The sequence below is a fragment of the Anopheles moucheti genome, chromosome X (genome assembly GCF_943734755.1).
Source record: "Anopheles moucheti chromosome X, idAnoMoucSN_F20_07, whole genome shotgun sequence".
In the NCBI taxonomy this organism is placed as follows: domain Eukaryota; kingdom Metazoa; phylum Arthropoda; class Insecta; order Diptera; family Culicidae; genus Anopheles; species Anopheles moucheti.
Window position 1 is genome coordinate 10,064,683 of NC_069142.1, and position 21,249 is coordinate 10,085,931.

A 21,249-nucleotide genomic window follows, 5' to 3' on the forward strand; every position below is an offset into this window, starting at 1 on the left:
ATTTGCTGCGCACACGCTGTGAATCAAAGAATCAAACAACAAAACCACGCGTCTATCATTGCGGGCACACATACCCACCCACACACAATACACACTCGTACCCGAGCATCCTGAGTCTTTCCAATACATACACATCTGAAAGGTGGCGCGTGTTGCAATTTGCCATTTTGTTGTTACGCTTTTCTGTTTCCGTCATTTTGCTTTTTTGGTTCTGCATTTTAAACCAGCAATTGTCGGCAGTGTTTTGCGACATTTGCGCACTGTACAGGATCTGCACAATGGGTAGGGTAAAGCCGTTGCAATAAGAAGAAAGGGAAAAAAGGAAACTAGATAAAGGGAAAGCGAGAGAAAGCAAAAAAACTGGGAAACGTACGTTACTATCTACATCCTGTTCATAAGATACCTCACCTTATTAAAACAAAACAAACAAACAAAAATACAAGCGTCTTTTCTATCGCTTTTCATGTACTTTAAGCTCTGGCTAATGAAAAAGACTAAGCAACTAATAGTAATAGAACGAAACCACACCTGGTTGAGAAGCGGGTTTAACAAAGAAAGAAAACAAAACAAACAAACGGAAGAGGAAAACTAAACTAGAGAAAAAGAAAACGATTTTAAAACGAGTAAAATCATAAAAGCATCACAAAACAATGTGAAAACGAAAGCGAAAGCACAGATACGATTAATGGAAACATAAAAAAAATACAACAAAAAACGAAACAACAAAAACAAAAAAGGAAACAAATACGCATAAGTTTGCTCACTATTTTGCACACTCCAAACTAAACATTAAAACAAAACGCACGTAAGTGAAAAGTGGAGAAAAAAAAGGAACGAGAATACGCAACATTTAACACAAACACAACAATCAACGCGCTAACGTATGCATCTAGTTATACATACATTTATACAACAGATATATTATATTATATAGACATGGTGGCCTTTTTCATTGTTTTTTTTTTCTCTTACCCTTAGACTGCCCCCTTCCCTCCCCCATTGTACATTGTGACCCTTTCTCTTCCCCTCCCCTACATCCAAACGGTTAAACCCGCGTTTCGCATCCTTTTTCCTCTCGTTTTGTGTTTGCACCTGTCATCCGTCGGTGATAGTGTGTGTGGGTGTGTACATGAGACGGTACAAAAACAGACATGAATGGCAATGAATTCTTCAGTGGACGCAACTGGATCAAAGGGCGAAACAGGACGAAGCACATACACACGAGCATACACAAGACGCTTCACTGGAAAACGACGCGCATTGGTTTGCGCATTTTATTTGCTCCAACGAGTAAATAAATGTGTATGCGTATCGGTGTGAGTGTGTGTGTGTTTTTCTCAGTGTTCTGGTGTGTTTTGTTACGTGTGTATGGGGTTGGGTGTTTGTCTTTTACTACATATAACAATAGCTAAACGTAACGAAGAGCGTCCTGGCAGGTTGTAGGGGATGATTGAGGGATGGGGAGAGGGGGAATGGTGATGGGCTGCCGCCATTTTGTACGGTGAACGCACAGCAGTAGGTCACCATCCCGCCATATTGCCCTGTCAAAACGATCTTTCTTTCTATTTCTCTTTCTCTCTTGTTTTCTCTCTCTCTCTCTCTCTCTCTCTATGTATCTTTTCTCTTCTTGTTTTCTCTCTCTCTCTTTCTTTCTCTTTCTCTCTCCCCTTCAATCTCGCTATCTCTCTACTTGTATTATCTCCGCACGATTTCAGATTCTTCTTCTCCACGATTACTCCAAATGCTGGCTGGTTCTAAGAGGGTGGGGGTAGGCCCTGGAAGGAATGGGGGGGAAACTGTGGCCATCGCATTACAATCTCCCCCGATCCACCCTTCATCCTCTTCTTTCTCCGTTCTATCCCACCGCTTCCCATTTTGCATCCAGGATAATACAGCGGGGAAAAAGGAACCTCACTGCTTCAGTGCGAACCGCGACCGGCCCAAGCGTCCGATCAGGGACTTGGCTCCATTGCTATTGCTGCCGCTAGCACCATCACTACCCTCGTGGCCATCGTTGTTGGATGTGTCCGCCGAGTGGTCGTCCTTTCGTGCCGCACCACTACCGAACCGCCGTTTGCTCGGAACTGCGGAAGAAACGGAACAGACAGATAGAGAGATGGAAGAGAAATAGAGCGACAGACAGAGAGAGAGAGAGACAAAGAGAAAGAGTGGGGAGAAAGGGAGAGAATACGCGAGAAATTCAGAGAGAGAGAGAGAGAAAGAGAGAGAAAGAGAGAGAGTAAGAGAGCAAATGAGTGAGGTGAAAGAGGAAGATACAACAATGCAATTATACTAGTGTTGTGTCTAATGAATCTTTTGAGAAGAGCCATTTTACTGCGAATCTTCAATGAAGAGTCCTTCATATCATGAGTCGACTCTAGAGAGTATTCATGAATCCTTATAGATTGGTACGTTTTTAAAGACTCATGTACCACAGAAGATCTTCGAAGATTTAGGAATTCATCAAAAGTTGCATGAATCTATAAGCATTCATGAATCGTTTAGAGGTCATGCATCTTCAAAATAGAGTGTCAGAGTCATTCATTTAGTTCGAAGATTCATTCTTATTCCTGAACCGGAATCGATACACCCAGTACTAACTCAGACGTGTAGCCTATTCGCAAACGCAATATCAAGTACTCAATAGCCGATTATAAACTGCCCCTGACAAACAGTGAGATTCTGGTTTTGTGCGTAGTAACAGTAGTAATAGCTTCGATGTGGTAGATTGGGATATCAAAATGAACGAATAGAGGATTTTGGTGTGCGTGTGAGAGAGAGAAAAAGAGAGGAAGAGTGTGATGAAGTACGGCCTAAGTATAGGAGTGCACTAGTGTCGCTCATACTCATCCTAAGTCGGTTCGAGCTGTCCAAACGCAAAGGCGCGTACACGGGTATACACGGACAGCATTAGTGTGTATTTGTGTGTTTCAGAAAGGAATCAGGCCGGGTCAAGGAGAGAAATAGTGCATGGGGAACGCAGTAGGAAAATTCGCGCAAAGCAGTCTACTTAACACGTAACGTTTAATTCAGTATTCATCGCAATAAGATTCTCTACAATATTGCTACTTTAATTCATAGCCCACACACACATACGCACATCTCCGCAAATTGCAGCAATAAGTGTGTGAGTGTGGAACAGGTGAGCCAAGATGACCGGCGACAGAGGTTTACAGGGTTTACTGTTCATAGTGCGTACGTGCGTGAAAATGTGTGCATGTAGCGTTTGTTTGTGGGGTGTGTATGTGTGTGTGTGTGTGGGTGTGTGTGTAAGCATTCCAACCACAAAAGAAGAAGTCCAGTTATAGCTTTTTTCCAGTTACAGTAATAACATTTTATTAAGGGACTATGCGTACATTGAACAGAACAATTAATATTAATCAAAAAAAGGACGCGAATGTATGAGTGTTTTTTTTTGCATATGTGAATGTGTGTGGGTGGGAGTGTCTATACGAAGCGTATGTGAGTGGGGTGAGTGAGTGTATGAGCGCGTGGTTTGTTCCTAAACAAATTATAAACCACACGGCGCCTGGTGATGTTATGATGGGGAAGTAGGGAAATGGATCCCGGCGTACTAAGTGAGCAAACATTTCGTATCCGCAGAGATAAAGCTAATGAAAAAGAGGAAGACAAAAAATCGCCTACAAACATACACACATACAACATGCGCGCATGGAAAGAAAGCTTAAATGTTGGAATTGTTTGGAAATTGGGCTCGGAGAACACAAAACTCCAACAAAAACGTACAAGGATAAGTGTATTCGTGTGCGTGTTTATGCGTGTACATGCATCCTCAAAGCATTCTCGCACGAAAACAAAATGGAGGAGACGTACAATCGCAAGCAGTGCCAATTTGAATCAAAATTTTCAACAACAAAAAAAACCAACGCAACAGGGCCGGGAACCGTTTGCATGATGGAGGAATGAGGTTTGCCGTTGGAATGAGGATGTTGAAGGACGAAGGGATTGAAGGGGGGAAGGGAGGAGGGGGAGCGCAAGGTATTGGTGTGATTATTGGTTTTGGTTACGTTTCGAGAAGGAAAATACTACATTATCTGCAATTTTACCGATTGCGGGAGCTTTCGCGCTTTTGACAGGGGTGGCTGGCGCTGGAACGTCCTCGTCATCGTACACCTTCTCCTTTGGTGCCACTGCAAAGATAGAAAGACGGCGAAAAAAAACGGTGTATGTGTAATGTATGACTTTGACTGTTTTCCTTTAATTATATTATCACTTTTTAAAACACAACTACAGGAGAAAAAATACATCTGAAAGTGAAATGAGTTCCACGCAGGATTGAACTTAAAACGGGATAATTATGATGCTATACATCTGTCTGAAATTAGCAAAAAAGGAACTCTTCAATATGAGTTCTGCATGAGATTCGAGTGATAAGAATCGGATCAGATATACTAAGGCAGGTCACTCAGTGCTACTCGCTCTAATGAGTAACTCATTTCGAAGAGAAATGTCATTTTAGCCCAAACAAAGCGAAACTAGACAACAACAAAAATCTGTACAACGAAATAATCCAAACTTGCTACTGGAGAAAGGGGATCACCCACAACAAGCTAACAAAAAACCACATTGAAATAATATGCCAAAACAAAGAAAGCAAGGAAAAAAAAGCACACAGAAGCATGCACTTTCATGCCGCTTTCTTTACTTCCACAGCTGTAACAATGACAAAAACAAGACGAATTTAGCAGAAAACAAAAACAAATTTGTGGCAAAACGGGGCAGAGGAATGGTAGTGAAACGGTTTAAAAATAACTAATCAAATAAAATTACAAACTCCGAAGTCAAAATAACCGCAAACGGGTCTCGGGGTTTCGCTCTGGCCAGCGAACCCACTGCCGGTCAACTGACACAGTGTGTGCGTTTTATATGTCATTTTTTTCTGTTTTTTTCAAGTTTTTTTTTTCATTTTTTGGTTGTTTGTCTATCTTCTTCATCGTTCAGAGGTTCGTAAGATCGACCCAGAAATAAAACGGTAATCGAACACACACAACGGCAATCAATTTGTATGCAGAAATGCATTATACAGAAGAAGAGCGTGTGTGTGTGTTTGTGTGAGAGAGAGAAAGAGAGAGTGAATGAGAAAGAGCACAGTTGACACACAAGGGCTCTGATGTTGCTTGTGAAATAAGATCGATGCTTAACACAGTTCGCAGACTCACGACTTCGAAAATGGAATGGAAAATGGACGGGTTGAGGCTGCTGTCATCGTGTGAAGCAGAAGGACAGGTAGTCAGGGGGTGGAAGGGAGGTGCTGTTAACTCTACGAGCTTCAATGCTGCGAGCTGAATGCGCGGTACGAAAGAACCGGTTTGGCAGCACCCGAACAGTCCGAGTACCCCTGCCTTTGCCTCAGCATACCACACAGTCCATCTGGCTGGCGGAGCTGGTCCGACACAGCGTGACAGTTATCATCAATGAATCGAATCGAGTTCGAACAGGACAGGTCGGAAAGGCCATGCAAAATCAGGGGTGGCGGTGGAAAGGGACAGGGAGAAGAGTTGTGGCATCGTGCCGCAAAGGAAGAGGTGAAGGACGAAGGACCAGAACCGACCGAACCCGGACTCGGACCGGTTGGGTGTTGTGCAAGAGTGGCCACTAGAGCAACCGACCCAGCCCAAAGGCTTTTGATTTAAGTCTCGCCTTTTTTTTTCATTCGACGCTCAATTTTGTGTCATACTACCCTCTTGCTCTCTCTATCTTTCTGTCTCTCTCTCACACACACACACTCAGGCGAACTCTTTTCTATCTGTCTTTCTAGAGTAGTTGGCAGTGTAGGAACTCGTTCAACTCCACCCCAATTTGCAGAAGGATTGAAACAGTGGATTTACCCATTACCTCATCCTCCAGGTGTTCACCTCCACCACCTCACTTAGACTTCACTAAAACAGCCGAGGTTTCGCTTTCACTGAGATGGGCCACACGCCACACCTGGGGGCCTCTACGTCAACTACCTACTACTACTGTTACTACTACGCACTTACCGGCAGCGGGTTTGCTGTTCTTCGATTCCTGGCGTCGCTTCTTTAGCGCTGTCAGCAGATCATCGTTGCTGCGGAACGGGCGAATGCTCGGTCGAATCTTTTTGGGTGCCTCCGTCGTGGTGGTGGTGGTGGTGGCCTGCTTTCCCCCGGCGGGACCCTCCTCCGCACCGTCCTCGCCATCCTCGCCCTTGCCCTCGTCATAGCTGTCGGCGTACTCGTCCTGCAATGTGGCAATTTCCGGAAGACATAAGCACACGGCATAGTCCCTTGCCAGTTCGCCAGACCCTTAACCTACCTCAGCATAGTCGGCGGACGACGGTGTAGTCGTGGTGGTGGTGGTCGGTGTCGTACGGCCAAGTGGTCGTCCAACGTTACCACGCCGGAGCAGCAGACTGTTCCGATTCGCCTTCGCCGTATCGTCTGCCTGTGGTGACGCCCGGATGCTAGCGACCAGCAGTACTACCACCAACAGCACGGACAGCCTGGTGATGGAAGCCCCCAAGAATTAATTGGAAGAGAATAAGAGGCAAGGGTAAATGGGGGGGGGACGGTATTCCAGGGGAATGCTTGTGAACTTGAGTCCTGTCACGGTTGAAGGAGTCGGCCTTGGATTGGAGTGCGAAGAGTTCCGCATATGTGCTAGGTAGTTCCCCGGGTTTCTCCCCGTTGGCTTTGGCAGTCGGCTCTGACAGGCCAAATTCCGACAGCCGGTCGTCCTTGGAGCGGCTACTATTATGGCAGCTTGCTGCCGGGAATGCTGCGTCACGGTGAATGGTGTACGGAGGTTTGCATTCTCGAACCTCAGCTTCACGCCGTCGCTTCAGAACTTTGGAGAAAGCGACAATGTTGCGTTACCGTTATCGAAGTAGAAGGGGGTCGCACGTGGCTGTTTTGAAAATCAGCCCGAACGTCTGAGGAGTTCAAAGGGAGTCCCCACTAGCGGCAACGGTGCCCACTACTTCTCCACCTGTATTCCCACCAGATGTCGCCAGTGGTTCGTACAAGACGTAAACTGCTTGCTTTCTTTTTTTCCCCCCCGCTGTGTGTGTGTGCTACTCCGCGTTGAGGTTAGGTTTAGTAGGTTAGGACGTGAGCGTACTGCATGAGAACTCGCGACCGATTGCGACACTCCGGTAGCATGTGGCGTGTGTGTGGACACCCATTATACACGACACTTTGGCGTGACTCTAACCTAAATCTACTTACATATGATTAGACCCCTCGCGGGCATTCCTTTACCTGCGGCACCGGCCAGCTCTGTCTGCCCAGCAGCCAGACCGTCGTCCATACCGTTGTTGTACCCCGGGATCCTGTGAGACACCCCGTATGGCACGAGTTCGAAAGGTTCGATTGGACATCGATGCCAACTTCACCAACACAGACACACACACACACACTGCCCCGGTGATCGAGATCAACAAACTCTCGACGCCATCGTCACCTCCAACACGACGCGGGCAAAGGAAATCACTTTCTTTCCGCATTCGTCCAGGGAATTGTTGATGCGGTTACGAGTGGAAGGGAAGGGGAGTGGAGTAGCGATGTTGCGGTAAGTGCCCAAAGTGCCTTATCTGTTCGGACAGTGCATAGGCACGGCTACTGAATGGGAGGTTTCCATTTGAAAAACACACACACACTCACACATACTACCACCACCACTACCCCAGATACCTCCACTCCTTCCTCGACGATAGCATCGCTACGGACGCTTTTATCAAACCATTATCAAACCGCCATGTTGGGTGCTTTGGGGGTTGCATTTCCTTGCGATTTGCGTACGCTGATCGAAAACTGCATTGATGATGATGATGATGATGATGATGCTGATGGTAACCATTAAAACTTTTCTCTCCTTCCTTTTTCGCTCTATCTTGCTTTGTCTCTTAATCTCGCCCTTTTCATCCACACGAAAGCTCAATGGCGCGACGATTGGCAAAAGGAGCCGCAACAGTTGTTTTGTTGCATTTCTTCTATACCGACGCGTTTCTGTGTCGCCAGAGAGTTCCCTCCCCAATATGCGACTCCACACACCTCCCACCCCTCCCAACCCACCCCCCTCATTGGCGTAATTTCGAAACGGGTATTGCGCGCACGTATTTTCTTCTTCTTCTTCTTCGTCATCATCATCACCGACACGGGGTCCAACACCCGGCTTTGACAGCGAAAGCCCCCACCGTTCCAGGCACACGCTGCACATTGCGAGGAGCCCCCCCCCCCCCCTCCCCCCCGTTGGAACCCGAAGCATTGCTAGTGACTGTTTCTCTATAAACAGTGTTTCTCATTTTCGGGATTTGTAGGCTGCGCGCGCGGGCGTTACGGCGCGAATGTAAATGCCGTGTGGCACCCATAATGTTGCCGGTTCCTTTTTGGCCGCGCCTCAACATGCGAGACACCATGCGATGCCAATGTGGACGCTCCCAGCTTTTCGGTGGCCTTTGGATGAGGTGGAGGGGGGGGGGGGGAGGAGGAGTGGAGAGGTATAGAGGAGGAAGCGAGGGGTAGTGCTGGTAGTGGAGAATTGTGCAACGTGCTGTGAAACGTTGACTCACGCCGAAATATGTACCAGCGCACCGAAGTGCCGAAGGATTTCTTCGATACCCCGCAGGTATTGTGGAAGGGTGGTGGATAGGGAGAGATATTAGAGGGAGTGATAGTTGGTGGTTTGGTTTTACGACCTATACGCCACCTTCTATGAGGCTCATTGCGGCACCGGACGCTAGCCGTAAAATTGGTTCTCTTCGCAATGTCTAAACTTTGGAACTCCCTTTTACTGGAGGTTAGAATACTGAACTCCACAACTTCACCGTCCAGCTCCGGATACATCAACTGATATACGGCACAATTTCAGCCAGAGTCCCCAGAGATCTTGAGCCTCAAAAAAAAAACCTCCGTCCGTCGGGACGTCACCGTTACAGGACTCAGATATTGTGAGGGTTATAGTGTCCACGAGAAGGCTTACGTTTTGAAATGCTGCATCTTTGTGCGTGTGTTGTGTATGTGTTTTGCAGAACCTGGTAGATGCTTGGAGAGTGGTCTCCTACTCGGGGCTTTGGGCGATCTGGTCGACCTACGGGTACGGTCTCTAGTACACTTTTCCAAGCAATAGGCGCTCTAGATGAGAGGAGAGATAGAGAACAAGAACGTGCGGGTATAAGTGACTTGAGGCGTTAACCCTGTTTCTGTTTGAGAGTAGATCGGTGTTCTGCACTTCTGCACACTAGAACCTGTGACCCAGTGTTGCCAAACCAAACTCGCTGATAGGGAGATAGGGAGGGCACATGGACAGTCTTGCATAACCGTGGATCGTAGGTTTGAGTAGTCGCAGCTTAGATGCACATCCAGCAATAGTATCTCACGACTTGCACACTTTGGTTGATGGTCGAAATTTGACTGGAACCTCCGATCTCTGCCATCGCCGAGACAAACAAAACCAAACTACCAACAATAGCGAAACACCCTTACCCTAAGCGGTTAGCCGTTGCAATCGGTTGGACACAACTGGACCCCGAACTGGATAGTGGAGACACACACTAAACTTAAAACCTTCCAATGGACCGAAACCGTACCGAGCGATAAAACTAAACAGCGCGTGCAACTGTCGCAGCAAGAAGCTGTACCGGAACTGGCACTGGTAAGAATACGGGCACACCTTGGTGCAGCAAAGGTTCAGGGTGCGTGGACGCGCGTTCGCACTCGGCTGAGCTCCGGCAACGAATGATCGGACGCGTCCGATGCCAGCGCCGTACACTCACGATCGATGGCACACTGGCATTACCCTTCCCCTTCTGCCGTCTACCCATTCCCTCTTTCACCCTCTTTCTCTCTCTCTCTCTCTCCTTCGCTCCTTCCTTCTTACTCTCTTTCATCCCCTATGGTACACGGCTAGGCTCGTTGGTGCGGCATCGTACGCTGGTTTTGCAAAAGGCTCCAACAAAACGGTTGGGTCTCTCACGAGCGCCTTATTTTCCAAATGTCACACACAAGGAGCGTGGTGGAGTTTGTGTGTGTTTGAGCAGGACAGCACTATGTTTTTTTCTTCTCTTTCTCTCGGTCTAACAAAAAAAAAGGAAGGGAGTCCTCATTTCTTTCCGCATACAGTGTATAATACAAAGCGACGGTGAAGGGTGATACAGCAGCGGGCGAGAGGCTGAAAATAATAGAGACAACAGAAATCCTAACCTACTGCGCACCAGCGAAACCCAGGTGCGTGAGAATTCGTAAACCGGACGGCTTGTCAATCTGACAGGTACCTTTCTTTCGGCTGTGATGATCGTGACGAGACGGGGTCTGCAACGTTATCTGCCGACCTCACCGAATACTGATGTCAGCGGGAAGTTGGAACCACGGAAGATTGCGTCACAGGCGTCCACATTATTGCATTCCACATGGGCATTAAAAACAACAACAAAAAACTTGGCAAAGAAGTTGTCCGTGAGTTGGACCTCCAAGGCTGACTCTTCCTTGTCCCTTGTCCTGGTCTATCCTGAGGGTCTCTTATTAATTTTTTGCAAGACCTTCTCAAGGTGTTGCCTTCACGGGGAGGCTGAAGTAACATTAAAAAAAAAACCCCAGGATCAGAACTCTCCTTGAGATGCGAGGATTGGAACTCCCCGGGCGAGGGCTTCTACACATATCGTCCGCCTCATTTCCTGGTTCGATGTCACGGCGCACATACTTCACCTGCGTTTTGTGCGCACATGGGGAGACACAATCGCTTTAATCAAATTTGGACACGCTCCGCAAAACCTGAACCACAGGGACGAACTTGACTCCAGCACTAATTAAAGTGACAGGAAGGTGAAGTCACACACCGAAAAGGGAATGTTGTACAACCGCGGCAAGTGTGTAACAATAAGCAGAACAGTTCGGGGGTTTTCCATCTGCTTCTTCGGCGCAACGAAACATTCCAACACGGTGTTGCTTTTCCACCTCCCCCGTTCGGAGTCACTTACCTGCATCTCTTCCACTGCGTATCTCCCTTCTTAATCGTCGCTGTTGGTTTCGGGTTTTGCTTGGAAGTGGTAATTTTTGTTTGCTACCTTTATTTTGATTTCGATTGTGCCGTGCGCCACAATACCTTCCGGAATGAATGACCGAAAACTTTTACTTCCGTGGCACCGCACGCCATTACTAGTTGTTTTTTTATTTCTTCTTTCTGGTATGATGAGGGGAGAGGGTGTTGGAATTGGACGAATATGTGTGCGGTGGATGGAAACGGTGAAGCAATGGTGTTGTGCGTTCATAATCGCTTGGTGGTCAATATCAATCCATTCTGCAATCTCGACGCCATGTAAACGGTCAATCAAACCAAAAAACAACACACCGCGAGTAACAACAATCCCCAAACAGCAACAACAACAACAAAAACCCAACAGCGAAGCTGGAAATCACAAAGTAAGGCACGTTGTAACGGCAACGGAAGAAGGACAGACCATAAGCAGGCAAGATGGAAAGAGTTTTCTCCGTGCTGCCGCTTCCTACGGCCAGTAAACTACGGAAGTGTAAACGATCTTGCGAGCACGTACAGTGGGCGCCGTATAAACAAATGAGACATGTAGGCAACAAAAAAAAAAGAATCTACCACCCGCAACGCTTCCGGCAGATCTACATTTCTGCAGATTAAGCATACATCGGAAATATCTAAGCGACGCACCACCGCGGTTAGAACTGCAGGGGTTGCTCTGGGTTGATTATGACTGGTTATTAACCATCTCTTTAGTATCGTCACATTATCTCCAAGAACAACGTTTGGCATATAGCGATGGATGAAAAGGAGTCGACTCACAAATCGAGAGTCATTCAGAGCGATTCTTCATATTCTTTACTCACGACTCTTCAGAGAGTTGAAGTTAATTTCGACTTCAAGAGCGGGCTCTAATGACTCTCTTTCAACGCATGTACCTATTCTTCGCTAGTATAGAGAGAAAGTAACAGTAGCTTTCTCTCTATAAGTCACCTCTAATGCCTGCAATAAAGAGTCATCTGAGGCATGATATTTTCCGGAGAGAACTGCCATTCTTACTACTCTCTGTTTCAGTGAGAACAATACACCGAATAAGATATCTAGTTGGGTCAATAGTATATTAAAGTTAGAACTACGAATTAGAAATCGAATTGCAGCGACTGAATCACTGACTTCATAAAAATGAATAAGTATAAGACCAGGAGTAAAGTCAATATACCCATCACTATTATTTCTCTGCTAAAAAACAACGTAGAAACGTAAGGATTAAATCACATTCTAATATAAAATGTTATACAAAATATTATATGTAATAAAATTGTCTGTTTCATAAACTCATCATCGAGTTTCTTTGTTTTATTCTCTTTTTGAACCATTCCTCTGGCAAAAATCGTGCAGCAGAGCGCTACTGGCAACCCCTGCCCGATCGTACGCACGTACGCGAATTTTACCCCAGTTTAGGTCATCCCGCAGTATGCCCATCCCGGCGCCCTTTACAAACCAAATTGTCACAGCATCCAACAATCTGTCCGTTACACGAAAACCTCCTGAACGGGAGTAAAATTATCCAAAAATCTCCAGACCCTTCAGTTCACATTTAGCGGCGTTGGGTGAATGGTCACATCGAGCGATCAAGTGCTGTGAAGTGCAGTGTTGTGTACAGCGCACCAGTAGAACATCTTCAGTGTGTTAGTGTGTGTGTGTGTGTGTGTTTTTGGTTGTTGAAAACATTGTGAACAATTACAAATCTGCAATCAAACTATCAATCAAACGGTTTATTATCAATCAATCAGCAGCAATCAACATGGCGGGAGAGAGCAATCAGCAACGTCCCACGGTGTTGTGCTAGTATGTACCGTTTGAAACACTTCCCAACACTAACACATTTGTAACAATGCACGGTGCTAATCTGCTGTGCCGCGACAGGATTAATACCTTTCGCGTTGCGCAGCCTAAAGGTATGCAATCTGCTTATCTTTTTTCGGCTGCTAAGACGCGCTGGGTCAAATCTGCTGTAAATAAGCTTACTAATCAAGTATTATGTTTCGTTTTGGATCTGATCAACAGGTAGGGTTCTTGGCAGACACTAATCCTAAATATTAAACCATAAAATTAGAATATTACAGTAAGTGTTGCCTGGTGTAATATAAAAAAAAATATTCTTTTAATCAAAAAACAAAATGCGTCTAGATAAGCACCTTTACTTTATTACCATTCAAAATATTCTTTAAATGCCGCTTTTTGGAAAGAATCATTTAAATAATAAAAAAAAAACATATATATTTGTACCTACACACCTACAACCATCGCACACACTGTACCGTAATCTGGATAGACCGGGCCGATTGTAAAATCGGTTGTCAGGTCGTGAAAACTCGCGGCGAATAATAAAATTCCTCACGGCCCGCATGCAGACGCCTGCCGACAGCCGCGTTGCATTGCTGGGATGGTTTCACCGCCAATGCCACGGCAACCCAAAGCAAAACCAACCCAACCGGGCATGCTGCGATTATGGTGCGCCCAGATGGACAGGGGTGGGCAGGTGGGGAGACGATAGGGAGGTGGGTAAGGTTCGAGCTCGCGGGGGAGACATTGCGATCGCGATGAAATAATTGAGCATCATGTAATATGCGATCGGGGTGCAAAAATTACATCGAAACCCATCAAGAAGGGAAGGTCTCGCCGAAGTGAAAGGATTTGAATGGCTTTTTTTGAATGTGTGTGAGCGCGCGTTTCATTTATGCAAAAAGGTGCGCATTTAATCGACAGCTCGAGGAACGGTGGGTGGTGGAAATAGGCAAGGGGGGATTTTTTTAAGAGACTTTATAGAAAAGAAAAACAACACACACAAAAGAATGGCAAAACAAGAGTTAAATATAACAACGGACAAACAAAAACAAAAACACTCACACACAGAATCGGTTTTTTGCGTTAATCGAACGGGGGTTTAGTGCCTTTTTTCGTTCAAACTTTGCCTTCCTAAATTCCAACCCCACAAACCGGCCTGCCGGGTAGGAAACTGGGGGTTGATCGGTGGCTAGTTTTATTGTCTGGTGGATGATTATTGTTCGGCTCGCGGCCGACAAGCTCCCCGAAAGCGAAAACGGCACGCGAGATGTGCCACGCTGAAGGTCAGGACGAGACAAATCGGGGGCGAGAAAGCGAAAGCCCCAATAAAAGCCTCCTCTTCTCCACCACCCTCCAACCCCCCATGCTCACCCGCTCGATGGCCTTAAACCACAACGCGGAAGATGGGAAAAGCACGGCCCCGGAGAAGGTAGAAGCGCCAACGAAAGGGTCAGTAAGAGGGTGAGTAGTAGTTGCGGGGTGGCAGACGAGAAGGAGGGAGTTTGAATGCCGGCGCCAGCCTCTTTGTCGAAATCGTTCCGATCACCGGTGATCGGATTCGGCCCTGAAACGGTGAGGCGCCCGAAGGTTTTTTTAATCGGACGCGAATCACCGGAACGGCGCTAAAGCCCAGCGTCTTGCTGCAGTTTACCCGCGTCTTTACTCCATTTTCCTTTTTTCGCTCCTCGGTTCTTGAAATGCTAATAAGCGTCGCGTAGCGTTTTTTTTTTAAATTTATTTTTATGTCCGATAGCGTAAGCTTTCTTCAAATCATGTTGCACAATCGCATTGCACGCAGCGTTAATATTCTGTGAGCGGAAAGAGAGGTTTTGTGAAATAATAATTAATTAGTCATTATTTTATACACAGATTGTTGACTGGATTGTTTAACAAATAAATGTAGCAAAAAAATGTAGTTTAGGCCGCTCATTTTATTCTTGCATTTTAAAGATAAACGCCTAAATGTATGCAATGTAAATTCATAATTGTCATTTTTACAGTTTTCTACAGTCGCCCACTCTTTTATACACAAAAGCAAACAAAACTTTAATGCTGTTACACACCTCCAGACGCTAATGTTTCCGAACGCACATTCAACTCTATTTTATTACGACTGGGAGATAATCCTTGATGACTCTTGATTGGTGGCGTCCAACAATTTTAAAATTCCAGCGTGGAAAACACTATTTCCATCGTGTTTTGCCGCTAAATTGTGGATATTTCTGCGCAAACTGATTAGAAGCACATAATGGTAATAATTGTTTTGTATCCAACTTTGGGAATCAGCACGAACAAATTCATGAATTGAGAATTGAAATCAATGCCACATTAATCGGCACACATTAGCTACAGAGCGTGGAAATTCAAACATGTGTTTCAAAGACTAAACATATCACAACTGCTAATGAGTACCTTATAGCGCAGGTGTAATTAGACCAGGAACACAAGATGGGCTTTAACCAATTTGGAGTGAATTATCGATCATTTGGGTTTTTTTTAATCTTCTAAGAACGTTCCCACACCGAATCTTATTACGTTTGTAGCGCGATGGGTGGCAGGGTGCAGAAAAAAACGATCACCCTTCCTTTTCACTCCCGTTCTTGCTTTCTCCACACCGGCGAACACATCGCGAAGGGCAAAACGGTAAAGTGAGCTATTTTTAGTACATTCACTCACATCCATGACCAGCGCGCTGATTAAAAGAAGCGATTGTGGGAAGGGGGGAGAGGGGGGGGGGACCCAACGTGAAGTGTGGTCTGCGGGATCGAGCGTGACTTATTTAAATTCGGTCGGTCACCCCCTCGACCACCCCACCCATCCCATCCCCAACGAAACGGTGAGGTTTAAATGAAGATGCGACACGCACACGGTGCATACGAAATGCAACTTTCATAACGGCGATCACCGTACATCCCACCCCCGGAATGGCCACGGGATTCACCTTCCCGAAAAGGGACAGGCAGGGAGGCGGATGGAAGATCCAAGCGCGGGGTTATTGAATGGAAATGGCAAATGGTTGGTGTCGGTGTCGGTTAACTGTCACACCAAACCGGTTTCAACGCTTCTCCAGCACACACCAAAACCGCGCACCCCTCAACCCCTTCATATTCATCCCCTAGCAAAAGTGAAAAATGAAAAAGCATAACTCTGCACCGAGCGCCACCTAGCGAAGAAGCCAAACTGTGATGTTGAAACTCTAAATCCTCTCAGTACTGGTGTTCACACATAGATGTCGCTAGCGCCAGTGAGAGAGATTTTATTCAAATTGTCGCAAAAGACGTTAGTTTTCAATTTCAAATTTATATCAACTTTTCTATATTTCTCATTAAGCTTACATTGCGCTATAACAAGCAAACGATTCTTTCCTACTTGTATAATATTTAGTTATTTTTAAATTAAATAAAATTAATACTTAATAATAGTTATTTATATTAGCAATGTTCTGCTAATCAATAATCTGCTGCATTATAAAATTTCAATGGCAAAGAAAATTGTTAATTATTTTTAACAACTTACTTTACTTTAGCCCGTGTAAGACTACGATTTATTACTTACTCATGCTTGACTTTGTAATTGTCGCATAGAAACACACAACGCTTACCGCCCACCAGCAGGGGGCGTGGCTTGTCATGCGTTACCGTTGCCAAACTGGGTGTGGCTACTGCCAAATAACCTCACACACCTGGACAAATCGAACAGCGCTATGTGTTTTTCACCACCCCATAAACCCTGAACGGAAGAAAAAGGGCAACAATGCCGGTGGGGAATGGTCGTGGCATAGAGTGGGGGTTTGAAAAAAAAACCCGAGAAACAAAAGTACGTGTCAAACGAAATCAAAAACCAAGCCATATTAGGTGAAATTGAATCCAGCAAAAATCAATACACACAGCGCCTGGATGCCTGCCCCAATGCCCGATGCCGGTGTGGGACGTTGCAAACATTTTGTTTCTGGCCACTGTGCCTTTGTGAAACACTCCACAAACAAAGCGGCACCGTTGGCTGTTGTGTAATGCTATGACAAGTAAGCAAACGGGAAAGAGAGAGAGAGAGAGAGAGAGAGAGAGAGAGAGGGAGAGAGAGAGAGAGAGAAGCTATTGCTTAGAAATACCATTAGGCGTCCCGGTGTTACATGAGCATGAATGTGTTATTCCTTCGTGTTTGAGGTGTGCGTCAGCAGACTTATTGTCGTTTTTATTCTAAATTGTTGCAAAAAGGAAACGGTACGGAACTGCTGCCAGTCGCTGGCATAAATATTCATCCTGTCGTGTAGTGAACCTTCCGGGGGGAGAGACCCTTACTCAACACAAAGCACCATTTTTTTCAATTTCCATTCCCAACCGGTCATGCACACAACAAAAAAACACACACACACAAGCGCTGTATGTGTGTAATCGGATTGTAATCTTTTCGCTCAACGTCAATCTTCTTAAAGATGTTTTTATTATATTTTCTCTCTCTCTCTCTCTATCTTTCTCGCATTTTCTTCAAAACCACCCGTTCCAAAATGTTTTCCGCTTTGTGACAGTTTTCTCTTTGTGACCACTTTTGCGATTGTCTTGGCCGTTTGTGTTGATACGCATGGATAGCAATAGCTGCTGGATGGAAAAAAATGGATAGCTAAATTTTCGAGGCACATAATACACATACAACATTTTAACGTTAATTAAATGTTTAATGCGTGCCGTCAATGCGTTTGAGTGAAAATTAATTCATCTGAAGGTTTGCCTCACCTTCAAAGATATAAATGGACTCTAAAATAAGAAATGGAAGGAGATTTTCCATAAAAATTAAATTCCTACACATACACGCTAGGTTACTCCTGTCATTTTCACATTTTCCTACTGTTTTCGATCGAAATTTTATAGCTTACATATTATGATGCAAATAAACAAGTAAACCTGATGATGACGATTAGATTTAAAGGAATAATTCAACTTTTAATAGATTAAAATTAAAATCATCGTTATTTGCAAGTGTTGTTTTCTGTTTAGTTCACGATTTGTCAAGTTTGCTCCTTAACTTTCAGCAAATTTCAATCCAACGACGTTAAGCGACGAACCTTTTGTAAAACCCTTTGATTTGTTAAATCCTTCCCGTGTTTTCCTTTTTCCTGATAATGATGGGATTACAATAAGCAAAATATGTAAAGTATCGATTTTCCCCCATATTGGAGAAGCATCAATTCCCCCCAAAATCTCCATTTCTCCTGTTCTGTTGGATATTCCAGCAAAAAATCTCCATCCTTCCTTTTTTGGAGAGCCTTCCCGATGAGTTTGACTATAATAGATGGTAATGGGGTTCCTTTCTATTGTCCCACCAGATCTCATCGGCATGAAATGAGTTTGTTGTAAAAAATCTCTGCTAAATTGATTGTTCGTATAGCATATGATTAGAATATATTTGGTATTTACTTACTCTAGCTTGCTTATCTATAAAATATTAATATTGGTGATGAAATGGACTTTTTATTGATTTATTCAATTACTCTTGCAGTTATTTTGTTTTATTTGTAACAAAACTAGACAAAAGTGGTTAAGAATTAATCAACTCAATATGTATGGTATATTTAAACTGTATAGTAAAATACAAATACATCCTTTTTTGCTATGAAACTTAAAGAATACAGACATTCCACCATCATTTAGTCAGTAGCGGCAATGAATTATTATTTACTATCTGGAAACGTTGTGATGGTTGACATTGCTCTTGTGTCAATATTGCATTTACTTAACCATGATGCATATAATGGAAGCCATTAAACACTACTCCAAGCAGAGTACACCATGTCAACAACAACAGCAATTGACAGCTGTCAGGACGTGTTAATCGCAATCCAACAATCACAGCGGTTTCCCCGTGAGGTCTCAATTAAATGAGACTCTTAAACGTGTGTGTGTTTGCTTTTATTTTCGCTTCTATAAATCTATTCTTTTTCTTTCTCCTTCTCACTAAACTCTCGATTGCAATCGCGCACTGTTGTGGTGTGCATTGCGAAAATAAAGAAATATAGCGAGCGACCTCAATAATGTTTCGGCCAGCAGGGTTTTGCACACGGCGATCGAGTGTGTTTAATTTATTGCACACAAAACACTCTTACAAAAGTGTAAAAAAAAGGAAAAGAAGCCGGCTAGAATATCACCCAGGTATCGAGGGAAAAATTCCGCCAGACATTCAATACCTTCCGAGCAGCTCAATTGGCTCGGGTTACTCCGCACGGCTGGTAGGATGAACGCGTCTTTGACGCTTGAAGGTTCACTCTAATTCGATTAGATTCGTCGATAATCGACGAGATTGGGTGAGCCCATCCCTCCAAAACCGTTTTCCTTTATATTTCTCACCGTGGGCCGCACCGCTTGCAATCCAGCAGTACATATTGTGCCGAAAATTGCCCTGGTGTTGCTCGTGTTCGAGTGGATATGCCTCTAATCGGACCGCCAAGCACAGCAAAAACCGCAAGGAGTTTGGGTAATTGAAAATACGAAAACCGGGAACAGAAACCGAGCGCTTATCGGGGCACCAGCATCGGCGTTTCGTGTTCGCACCGCGATACGGATCGCTACCTCCTTCCGGGCAGGTATCGCGCATAATAGTGTCCATCGCCAAAATTAACCCAAAAAATAGCCCGACCGACAAGCGAGTTGCAGCAAAATACAAACGTGAATAAAAACACCACACAAAACCCACCAAACAACACCAAGGAAACTGTCTATCCACTGTGCGGAAAGACAACACCGTGTCATCTGGAGCAATTGATTCGAACCATACCCGGTAACACCCGGTTTTTAGAGCGTTTTTTTCCCTCCTTTATGTTGTGCCCTATTCATCGCTTAATCGTTTGGTGTCCTATTTGGCTTCATTGTTCACTTTTATTCCTCACCTCAATCAGGGGGTTGTTCGAGTGTGGTTTTAAGTGAGAAAAATCTTTTCGGGGGTTCTCAAAGACGTGCTCAAGCAGTCTGAAGTTGGTTTTCAACCACTCCAATAGAGCTTATTTTTGTTTATTTATTTACTTTCCTCGCCGTACTTGTTTCTGCTACGAATTTATTTACAAACAAAGTGCGTCTTGATAGCAAAAAAAATGTTGTAAAGGAGGGATAAAAAAAGCAAAGCAAACATAAAAGGAAGTATTTTGTAAATAAAATACAGAACTTTATAATTTTCGTTTATTTAACTCACTACACGCAGGTAATCGCAGGTCGCTTTTTTCGGTTAAATTATTAACCTGAATTATAACATCTATAGCGCCTGTTGCTATGCAATTTGCTATATAAATTGCAATATGCTATACGGTTTGATATTTTTGTAATGTTTCAATACCTTTTTGGTAAAGTTCGTAAAGGAGTTTTCTTTTAAATAATCCCTAATCCTTTTTTATTTGTTTCATCATCTACCCAACAGCTCATAAAAAGCTAATTGTAGATTTTCTAAATATCCTACACACACAAAACTAACATCCAATAATCAAAGATATCGGTATTCACGATTATTTTCATTCATAAATAGTCATATTTTTCTTTAAAACAACTTTAGTGAAACAAAACCATCAAATTAGATTTCATCTATACTTGCCAAAAAGGTAAACATTGTATGTCGAATTGCTTACCTTCAAGAGTAACGAATGAACCATTTACAGGTCCGCATAAGAGAATGTGTATTTTTCTGCTTCTAATCAAGCTACAAGGTCATCAATTTCCATTTGACATTTGGCCATGAAAAAAAACATCCTGTACACAAACTTTATACTTGAAGATAAAGGTATTTTTTACTCATTTCGGTTAATTAACAACCTTTATTGTTTTTTTCCCTAATTTATACTTTTTTTTAAACAAATCTTCCAACTCTCCAGCACTCCATACACATCCGCGTAATTCGGGTTGCCTACTTTCCGGCGCAAACATCTTATCTTGCAATATCTTATCAGACTTCATCTTGCCTACTTTCAGGGGCAGCGGAAGCTTTAAAATGAACCATTTATACGTTTGCGTGAGAGTATGTATTTGTTACCAATCAACCTTTACGCAAACAAAATGCGATTTCCGAAAAAATACGAAATTAAAAAAAAAGACAATTTAATTTCAATTATTTTTTTTCAATTGGGTATTTATAAATTTCAATTTCAGTTTTTCAATTATTTAATTATTTTTTTATTGATTAGTAATAAACATTTTTTTCTTCAGGTTGTTATTGTGTTGAAATAAAAAAAATCGCGAATTAAAATATTAATTTTCTCCCCTTAATATCCTATCGGGAATGCAATGCTATGCAATTTGCCTACTGTCAGGGGTATAGTAAAATGTCAATTCAACTATTTATTTGTTAGTGTTAACGTATGTGTTTTTTCCCTCCTCTTCACCCGGTGCCAAATCAAGCTGTTTTAACGTTCCGTTGCAGTATATTTTGCTAAATGTTTCCAAAACAATCAACGCTCGACTGGTA

At 43.9% G+C, this 21,249-nt stretch overlaps 2 protein-coding genes across 2 annotated transcripts in view; one reads left to right on the plus strand and one right to left on the minus strand.

The window, feature by feature from the left end:
- LOC128306729 (uncharacterized) overlaps window positions 1–16,885 on the plus strand; it is a 383,189-nt gene extending 366,304 nt beyond the window's left edge. Inside the window, exon 7 of the transcript XR_008287594.1 lies at window positions 16,860–16,885. The gene's annotated coding sequence lies outside the window, so the exon portion shown is untranslated. The remainder of the gene's footprint in view (window positions 1–16,859) is intronic.
- Window positions 1,125–9,503, minus strand: LOC128306740 (uncharacterized). The gene is made up of 6 exons (XM_053044339.1): window positions 9,465–9,503; window positions 8,962–9,113; window positions 6,298–6,484; window positions 6,003–6,222; window positions 4,068–4,151; window positions 1,125–2,084 (listed from the first exon to the last, which is right to left on the minus strand). Exons 2-6 carry the CDS (start codon window positions 8,976–8,978, stop codon window positions 1,912–1,914), a joined length of 681 nt encoding a protein of 226 aa, XP_052900299.1. The 5' UTR covers window positions 8,979–9,113; window positions 9,465–9,503; the 3' UTR covers window positions 1,125–1,911.
- Window positions 16,886–21,249: the final 4,364 nt, after the last annotated feature.

What these genes read in the sequence shown, in the direction of transcription:
- LOC128306740 (XM_053044339.1), bottom strand. An exon ending in CGTCCGCCGACTATGCTGAG is followed by an intron (nt 6,223 to 6,297) that starts GTAGGTTAAGGG and finishes GCCACATTGCAG; the next exon opens with GACGAGTACGCCGACAGCTA. An exon ending in GAACAGCAAACCCGCTGCCG is followed by an intron (nt 4,152 to 6,002) that starts GTAAGTGCGTAG and finishes CTATCTTTGCAG; the next exon opens with TGGCACCAAAGGAGAAGGTG.